General features: G+C 32.3%; 1 protein-coding gene and 1 non-coding gene across 2 annotated transcripts; one reads left to right on the plus strand and one right to left on the minus strand.

The window, feature by feature from the left end:
* Positions 1–1039: 1039 nt before the first annotated feature.
* Positions 1040–1111, plus strand: TRNAQ-CUG. The gene has a single exon. It is a non-coding gene; the product is annotated as a tRNA-Gln (tRNA).
* Positions 1112–1588: 477 nt separating this feature from the next.
* On the minus strand, positions 1589–6994 carry LOC114162907 (probable LRR receptor-like serine/threonine-protein kinase At2g16250). Its single transcript, XM_028046902.1, has 5 exons — positions 6343–6994; positions 4217–6199; positions 3572–3700; positions 3091–3113; positions 1589–2614 (listed from the first exon to the last, which is right to left on the minus strand). Exons 2-5 carry the CDS (start codon positions 6151–6153, stop codon positions 1983–1985), a joined length of 2721 nt encoding a protein of 906 aa, XP_027902703.1. The 5' UTR covers positions 6154–6199; positions 6343–6994; the 3' UTR covers positions 1589–1982.
* Positions 6995–10304: the final 3310 nt, after the last annotated feature.

Consider the following 10304-nt stretch of genomic DNA (forward strand, 5'->3'; position numbering starts at 1 on the left):
GAACTAAGATATAAAACCTTGATTCCTGAAATCCAAGATCATAAAATTATAATCCATGTTTTCGTGTCTTAATAGAATGAGTAGATAGGATAAACTGAAAAGTGATAACTAAATTTAAATGTATGTTGAAATTTTAATTATGTATTTAGATATGTATAAGATGTAGGTACATTAGTTTTAAATCTTATTAGAGAATAATATTTACTTTTAGGTTAAAAGGTGAAAATAGTACTTTGGGTGGTGTAGATAGCGGTCGGATTTTCTTGGACTTTTCTTTTGAACAATAAGAAAAAAATATATATACTGAAATAGGGGTGAGATTACTAAGTATGGGAGGGTGAAATAGAAATCAGAAATATTCTCTTTCTTCCATGAAAACAACCATAACCTTATTTTCTCTTTCATTCCTGAAACAACCATAACCATAACATTGAGCGTCTATTCGAAGCCATATTTTTACGTTGATTTTTTTATTTGATTCAAATTATTTTTAAAACTTTAGGAAACGAAGAATTGAAAAAAAAAATATTTTATCAATTTTGAAAGCATAATACTTATGGGGATGTTAATGAAGCTATAAAAGCATAAAATGTATAGAATAACTATGGAGATATTTAAAATTATCGACATCTTTTAATTTTTTATATTTTGAATTGTATTATATGAGAAGGATGATAATGAGTTTATGTCTGTATATCTTTTAATACTAATTTTGAGGAATATTAACATGATTCTATTACTAAATTTCAGATGTTCTTGATTACTGTAAGAACTCCATTTTTTTTATATTGGAATAAACATTCATTTTACAGCCAATTATCATACTAATTTCTTAAATTAGAGTAAAGATTCACATGCACACAATTTGATTTTTTTTTTTATAATTGATGGAACAAATTCCATTTTTATCAAACAAAAGTATGAGAAATGATAAACCTATCACAAATTATCAAATGATAAAACGTCAAAAACATTTGACATAGTCTTACCGGTTGAAGATAGACAAATTATAGTCATATTATAGATGTTAGAATATCAAGGTCCTATGGTCTAGTGGTCAGGACATTGGACTCTGAATCCAGTAACCCGAGTTCAAATCTCGGTAGGACCTTTGTTTTTTTCTCTCAATATGTGTCAGTTTTTTACATAATACCAAAATATGATATAATAAAATATTTATTACACTATACTTTAGTTAAAAAATGTATATTTCAATAATATTATACATTTCTTTTTTGTTGTTTATCATACACCGATATCATTCTCATAACAAACGTGTACTTGTTATCATAATTGTAGCCAACCATCACTGCTACAGTTTTTTTACAGCCATAACCAGTCTTCATCATCAACAATAGGATTCATAGTGCTTGTTCCTTATCATAAAATTATCAATACTTCCACCTTTTCTTTTATGACTAGCCATTATTTCATTATTACCATTATCATTATCATTATCATTTATCACTCACCAAATACCAAAACTTAAATTCTATTATATAGCATAAACAAACCCTTAAGAAAACGAAAACATCCAAACAAGATTTCATAAATTATAAAACTTTGATTTTCAAAAATAAACATATTCTACCGTCCAAAGTCAAAGTATAACCTGTTTTCTTTTTCATTCTTTGAAATTTGATGGTTTCTCCTTTTTCTTTTCCGGAATAAAAACAAATATGATCTGAATGAAGATATCCTAAGACATTAAAATTTACATTCCATAAGGGTAAAAAAATCAATTACAGGTGAAAAAAATGGTGCTTGTTTCAGTCCGAAACAAGGCAAGTCAAAAGAAGTATCCATGTCTACCATAGCACTTGGCCTTCTTCTTCTTCTTCTTCTCTGTATCTCTATCTCTCCACTCATCACTTTGTATTCGAAAACCACTGAAAACAAAAAGAAAAATCACCCCTTTCAGAGCTTTCATCATCTGCTTTCTCTCATCACCAAAAGAATTAAATTTACGACTCAACTCTCTGTTATTCCAGCTCCAACCTCTCTACATCATCAACCCCTGACGGCTCCGGGAATATCTCCTTCGAGTGTCGTCTCCGCGACAACGAAATCTCACCGCCGCCATTGTGGAAACTACCCTGCGACTGCGACCGCGACCCGGTGGTTCCCGACAGTTTCAAACTACCCGCTCTTTCTAGTTTCACACCAGAGGCTGCCGGAGTTGCTGTTACATCAGAAGAACTCTGACGCCAACTCCCAAACAGAGTGGCAGCGTTCCAAGAACCTCTGGAAGAGGTTGCTCTGAGGCGTGCAGAACTGGAATTCTCTTCCCTCACCACCTTCAAAGGGTTTTCCAAAGCCTTCAGAATATATCTCATTGGGGGTCTCCTTGAGGGTTTGGGGTTCAAGCAAGACCTGGCTACAATGGCTATAGCCCACACTTCCTCTAGAAAATCTTCGTCGACAACCATCGATGGATCGATGATTTTCGTGACGAGCTCTTTCTCGTACATATTAATGTAAGGCAGAATCTGATCGAACCAGTCCTTTACTTCGACTTCACTGGCTGCACTCATTCCCAGCCTACCCGTCACCAGTTCAAGTAAAACTTTTCCCAAGCAATAAACGTCATAGGCACAGATTGATGTTGAATAACCTGTTTCATGGTAAATGAAATCCATGTCAAAATTATACATTTATCTGTGTATTCATGCAAAGCTAGATCCAGAAAAGAGGAAAACACACTTTACAATGACCACATACAATAAACCACATGATCAAATGATTCATGAAAGTACTTAAATTTATACACTTGCACTTGTGAAAGACAACCAAAAACCACTCGGAGTTCTACTGAGATTTTCGTGTGAATAAACAGAAGAACTTCTCAGCACAAAAACTATCTGGGCAAAGTGGTAATGCCAAAAAATCATTTTCCCTTTCGACTCTAGATGCTAAAAAACACCTGTGAATTGAATTAGGCTTAAAATTTAAAGTTTATCTCCTCACAGGACAAAACATTTTCTTAGCATGCAGGAAATATTTGTAATAGGTATGAGTGAAGAAACATGCAATCAAGGAGAGAACAGATCACGATTCTAAACCAAAAACTAAAATTGAGTTTCTACTTACCAGATGGGCCTTGTTCAGAGGACCTGCACATTTAAAAAATAAAATTAGAAAAGTATATGACAAGTAATATACATTTGTAATTTGTAATAAGGAAAACAAAACTTGTTCAAAAATCATAACGCAACCAAACCATGAATTAATGATATAGTGGAAGAATTTGCGAGAGAGAGCGAACAGGGTAAAGGATATCTTAGTTGCAGAGACAAAAAATGACAATTTTAAGTTTGGAGCAGTCATTAATGAAAACCAAATGAGTGACATTTCTTATTTAAAAGCAGCCACATTAAAAATGACATGATGACAGGTTTGAAATAGATAAATAATCCAAAAGCAAAAGTTTGAACGTGTAAGCATTTTCCAACAAACAGCCAAAAGGATGAAGTCAAAAAAAAGCATGATACTGTCTATGCATAATTGATTGACCTGTCAGACATTTTTCATGAGATTCATTGAATACGTTGTTGGTAGAGAGAGTACTTACTGAGGCAACCGCAGAAACCGGGTGATCTTACTTTGATGAATGTCACCTTCTTGAGCACAGGCTTCACTCAGACTCCCCAACCGAACTTCGTATTTGTCGTCAAGAAGTATACTGCTTGCTTGAATATCCCTACAATAAATAGAAGATAGACATGTCACTTCCATCACACCATTTTAGACTTTAGATTGAACATTGATAGGAAAACTTGTGACAAACTCATCCTATGCAGGGTTGAGATGCCCCAATCAATCTATTTCACAGCTCCATTAGATGGAAAATGCATAGTAACATTTAATAATGTCAAAGTCCAAACTTAAGGGAAATTTATATTTATATTCAGTCACCTAAAATATATAAAAACAAATGCCAAAACTTATGACAGCAACCTCAAATTCAATGACCAAAATGGTATGGAAAAAAGGTAATTTTGATTATTTCAAAGAGTATGGATCCATATAAACTACAAAGGGGATTAGTTCAAAAGGTGGAATTGTTAACAAAGATTCATTCAAGGATGAAGTAGGGATGAGCAGTTGAGAGTTAATGAAATTAGGCACTGCATCAGGCTCCAGAATCCATGGAGTGTTAAAGCAATCAATAGGGAAATAAAAATAAAACTCAAGCAAGAAGGAATTCTGGAAATACCTGTGAACAATTGGTGGCACACATTCATGATGTAGATACGACAGAGCCTCTGCGGCTCCAGTAGCAATTTTTAACCTGGTTATCCAGTCCAGTGATTGCAAAGTACCATCTTCAGATGTAGTGTTTTTGTAGTACAAGCAATTAGACAAGTCCCCATTTGGCATGCTTTTATAAACCAGAAACTTCTCATTCTCATGTTCTAAACAATGACCTAACAATGGAACGAATCTCTGATGAGAAACCTTATTGAAGAATTCCAGCTCCGACAGGTAAGCCTCTTTTTTAGCCGAGCGCATGTCGATCCTTTTGATGACCACAGGAACCCCACCTTCCAAAACACCATTGAAAAAGTCCCCAGTGTGGCCATGTTTGATAAGATTTGCATCATTGAAATCTCCTGTTGCCTGGAGCAGCTGATGATATGTAAATGAGTCTCCTACATTTGGAAATTCCATAGGTACACCAGGGTTTGGAGGACTGCTACCAACAGGAGCAGGACCCACACCGTTTCCTCTCTGATTTGAGTTACCCCTCTTGCGAACACACAGAAGCAACAGAACCACTAGCAACACCAAAAGTGCAATTAAACCCAATCCACCCAAGACTGCAGCCAGTATAATCTTAGTCTTATTGCTCTTCTTCCCAGAGCTTTTGGAGGCAGGAGGTGATGTTGTATTGGGGCGTCCAAAATTATCAAAATTGAGCCCCCTCTCTGCATAAAACGATGCACATTCCGCCGTTGACCTCTGATCTGTGGCGTTCTGGAGACAGTTGCTATCTAGAGACACATTATGCATGAAATCCAGAACCTTGCCCTCAAAATAGTTGCTTGAAAGATCAATAAACCCAAACCTTCTTAAAGCTGAGGTGAGGTTTCCATAAAACTTATTGTGCGAAATATTGAGCACTGCAACAGTAGCATTGGCAGATAAACTTGAATTAGGAAGCTGACCACTGAAATTATTGGCAGACACATCAAGGAAGCTCAATCTTGGCAGAGACCACAACTCAACAGGCAAAGAACCACTAAAATTGTTCTGCTTCAGCACTAGGAACTGCAACTGCAATGAGCCAGAAAACAATCTCCCGGGCAGAAACCCGGTGAGCATGCTGTTTGAGAGTATCATCTGCCGCAAGTTCCTAAATCCAACCAAATCCTGGGGCAGTCCTCCACTGGCAAAAGAATTCTGACTAAGATCAAGGACAAGTAAGCTAGTTAGACCCCCCAATTGAGTAGGCAGAGTGGCAAGTCCGTTGTTGGAAAGATTCAAGTACTGTAACCTTGAAAGAGACCCTATTTCAGGGGGAATCGGCCCCGACAAAAAATTGGCAGACATGTCAAGGGAAGAAAGATTCCCAAGAAAGGCAAAAGACGTTGGTATGGAGCCAGCGAGAGAATTCCTGGAAAGATCAAGAACCGAAAGGGCAGAGAGTTGACCCAAAGATTCCGGAACATTCCCAATGAGGTTGTTGTCGGAGAGATAGAGACTGGAGAGGTTGGTCAAATTGCCGAGAGTGGAGGGAATAGCATTCACAATGGAACAAGAACGAAGATCAAGCACTCTGAGAGAAGGAAGGGAGAGACCAAGCCAATCAGGAATAGGTCCAGGAAGGAGGAAATTAGAGGCATTGAAGGACTCCAAGAGAGTGAAATTGGCCAAAGCATCCACTGCAAATTGCGGGTTCATCCTCCCAAGTCTCGTTCTTTTAAACCCAGAGATATTGATCCCAACGACTCGACCATTCTGGCATGCGATGCCAACCCAGAGCAAACAAGGGTCTGGTTTTCTTGGCCATTCCTTGCTCCTCAACCCCAGAGAAGCCCTCAGTTCAAGTAACGATTCTCGCTCCTCGGAGGAACTCAGTGGCTCAATCTGCTCCAATGTCACCTGACTCACCACCAGCAACAACAACAACCGGAACCACACTATCCCCATCTCTTACCAACGCTGACCCAAAGATCCATCCATTTCCATCAAATGTCTGCACACACACCCAACACATTTACATTTCTCTTTCTCCCAAAAGTCTTCAACTTTCTAATATATCCCATACCCCCAAATAAAAATAATAAATAAATAAATAAAGAGGACAAAAACAAAAACAAAATACCCAACGAGTCTTACCGGAATCACAGACTTTGTTCTATTTCCCCTCCCCGCCGTTTCGACGGCTGGCAAATCTGTATCGCTTTCTGTGCTTCTTCCTTTCTTCTGTGTCTGAGGTTATATTGTTCTACCTACTCTCTCTCTATCTATCTATCTCTATCTCTATCTCTCTGTCTGAATCCTCCTTCAGTTGACGAAAGACAGAGGGAAAGGAAGAATATTTAAATTTGGAAAAGAAAAAAAAAATGGAGAGAAAGATATTATACTATGACGATGGGGGCCTGAGATAAAAATAAGAAATTGGAGAGAGAATGGTTTAAGCACAGAGAGAATAAGTAGTAGGTAGCTCTCTGCGGCTGTGGTTGTGGCTGCTTTCTTGTTTCTCTGTGAGGTTGAGACAGAGAAAGAGAAAGAGAGAGAGAGAAAATTGCAGTGAGTGAGGAATGCAAGCCGACACTGAATCCGGCACCGGAAATCCCGCCAAGTCCGGCAAAGACCACTCTAACATTAACTATTTATTCTAATCTCTTCCCTTAATCTGCAAGCTTTTCTCTTCTCTCCCTTTTCTTCTCTTTCGCACCTTTGTCTCTGTGTTATATGTTTATGTTATTGTACCCTCTGTTTCAGGACACCAGTTTCTTCTAACCCCTCTCTCTCTCTCTCTCTACACCTTTTGGAAAATAAATTTAAGCCAATTTCAATTTATATATATATATATATATATATATATATATATATATATATATATTCAACGCTTCATGACTAATTTACCAGGTCTAATTTATTGTTATCGATCTTCAAAATGTGTTTCACTCGTTATTTTGTGTGCTATTACAAGAGTCCTTTGGGAAATTAATTGTGTGTGCCTCTTTAAGAGCATTTGACTTATTGACGGAACCTACAAAAAGGTGGGTTAGTGAAGCTCAATAGATAATAATAATAATAATAATATTGTGTTGTGTGGTAAGATTTTTATGGGTGATGATATTACGTACTTAATAGCTGGATAATATTCATATTTACAGACATTAAATTTAGGATATTCGGGTACAAATAAATATCTTCTTGGATCATATTTTGGATATAAATTAATTTTTTATATTTCTATGAAGATTGATCGTCAAAAAATATGAATTTAAAATGCCATAAATAATTTGATATGCAAATTTGAATAATTAATTTACTTTTTTTTCAAAATTAGGTAAACTCTCTTAGAATTTCTTCAACTCGATGTAACCGTACAAATATGAAGTTTAAAGTTAGCTTTCTTGTTGTTATGTTTGCCTCTCTTAAATTTGACTATTAGCACATCTTAAACAAGGATTTCATGCCATTTAATCATTGTATAAAGGAGAGGATTAAAGTAATTAAGAAAAGTAGGTTTTTTGTACTTTAACCAGGGTTCAAACTTAAACATGAATTTCATGTTCTTTTTTCAAAAGTTATGGGGTCAACGTGGTTATCTTTTTCCGTCAAAAGAATCTTAGTTGTGCTACTAATTGTCAATAATCCAACTTATATAAGTGTGTGTATGGTGAGAAAAAAAATTAACTAATACCAATCAACAATTAAAATTTAACATAGGACTGTTACACAATAAAAACCTCTAATACAATTATATTATATTATATTATTTAAATGGTACGTTTTTATTAATTAAGACAAAAAAATGTTTAAGAAAGATAAATACATATACACTTGTCTCTACAAAAATAAACTATTTTTATTTTAAACATAAATAGTGTTTGGCTTAATTTCTTCCTTTTTTCTTTTTACTTCAAAATCACTTTTAAATGAATGTTTAAAACGAGAGTTCTAAAAATAAAGACAAATTTATTGGATAATTTTTATATAGTTCACTGTCAAACTCCTTTTAAGAGAAAAACTCTTTGATAGAAGAAGAAAAATGCAAACCTGTTTAAAACTAAAATATTTGTAAAAGTAATTTTGTTAGCATGAATTTATTTTAAACGTATCAAAGCAGAATAAAATCAGCAAAGTACGTCCATTTAAAATTTAAAAATTTAAAACACCAATAATTAATTTAAATAATAACTCAATAATTATAAAAAATCGAGTAATTTTGAGAAAATATATATATATATATATATATATATATATATATATATATATATATAAATATTTTAAATAAAAACGTAATATTTCATTAATTAAGCTATACGTAAAATATTAATTAATAAAATACTCGTATTTTATATCACTTAGATCAGTTACATTTTGAAATTAACTTACCGGGTCTTTACAATAACAGTAGTGGTAATTTACAAATATTTGATTATATATCATATCAATTAGATAAACTTAAGCATTAATTACAAAATGTAAAATAATTAAAAAACATATTATTGTTCATTAATACTTTCACAAGAGAAAAAAATTATTTATTCAAACAAGCCAGTAATTTTAATATGTATTAAAACAATTCCATAAATAATTAAAAAATAATTTAATAAAAACATTGCTGTAAAGAAAGAAATTAGAAACATAATTACAAATTTAAGGTTGAAAAAGTATATTAAATATTATCATAAATATGTTAAAATATTTTTATATTTTTATAAAAAATGAAAAACCTTCAAAAAACCATTAGTATATTTATATAGTATTTTGAAAAATTAAGTATTGCGTGACTGATATCCAGTCGAAAGAAAAAGATAATTAATTAATATGATCTTTCCTCTTTTTAAGAATTCAAACCAACATATGAGTAATAAACTCCAAGTAAAGGGAGAAACACACCATTGGTCTAATAATATAACTCGTATTAGATAACCAATAATAAATGTCAAGCTTTAAACTCATAATTATTTAGTTTCAATAATAAAAATAAATAATAACAATAATAATAGATTTGTCACTTGAACATCGTGTGAGCTACAACCTAATAATTTAATATGAAATAAAAAACATATTTGTTGTATAGTAAACATTAACTAAAATTCACACTCATGTAAGTTCGTATCGACTATAAATTTGTATTTGAAAAAAAAAATTCAAATTAATAATTTTATGACTTTATTTTCACTCCAAAATAATTTTATATTTTGTTACATTTTGTAATATATATATATATATATATATATATATATATAAAATAAAATAACAAAATTCTCCTATAACATATCTTTTATATTTATCATATATCGTATTTTTATCATCTTTACAAATTTTCAATCCTCGTAATATTTAATACCATAATTATATGACATCTAAATATTTTATATTATAAAATGACTTTTAAAATTTCATAAGTATCAAACTTTCAATATCAAAATACAAACTTAAACAATATTTTCTATAATTATTCTAACGTGTTTTAGTTATCGCAATAAATAAGCTTATTTTGGACTCAAATCACCTATATTTATACTCAAGTAAAATTGAGAAATTCAAATCTAAAAGTTATATATATATATATATATATATATATATATATATATATATATATATATATATATATATATATATGTGGGGAGAAAAAGAAATAGATAATATAATTGAAGTGTTATCCGTGCTAAAATTCACAATAGATTTTATTATATTGTTTTTTAATTTGTGTGTGAGAACATCTTTGCTTCTGTAAACCTGTTCTTCGTTTTATGTTACTACTAACTTTAACCTCTTATAGTAAACCAGATTTATATGGAATGTTCTAAAACTGTCATAATACCTGTTTTTATGCATATGGTAATTATTATAAAACATTAGTTTTTAGAAAAAATTACTAAAAATATTAATATACAACATTAATACCATTAAATCTTATCAGCTAACTGAGTTTTTAAATACAGCTTCACCAGGTCAAAGTTTTAATTTGACTGTGATTCTGGGAAAAAAATAACAATTATGCTTTTCACAAAAAACCGCTCGATAATAATTAATTTTTTTTATAAACATAGTTAGAAAAAACTTTGGAGACATGCTAAACATTGATATTTTATTTATTCATTCTAGTAGAT

This window comes from Vigna unguiculata, chromosome 9 (genome assembly GCF_004118075.2).
Source record: "Vigna unguiculata cultivar IT97K-499-35 chromosome 9, ASM411807v1, whole genome shotgun sequence".
In the NCBI taxonomy this organism is placed as follows: Eukaryota; Viridiplantae; Streptophyta; class Magnoliopsida; order Fabales; family Fabaceae; genus Vigna; species Vigna unguiculata.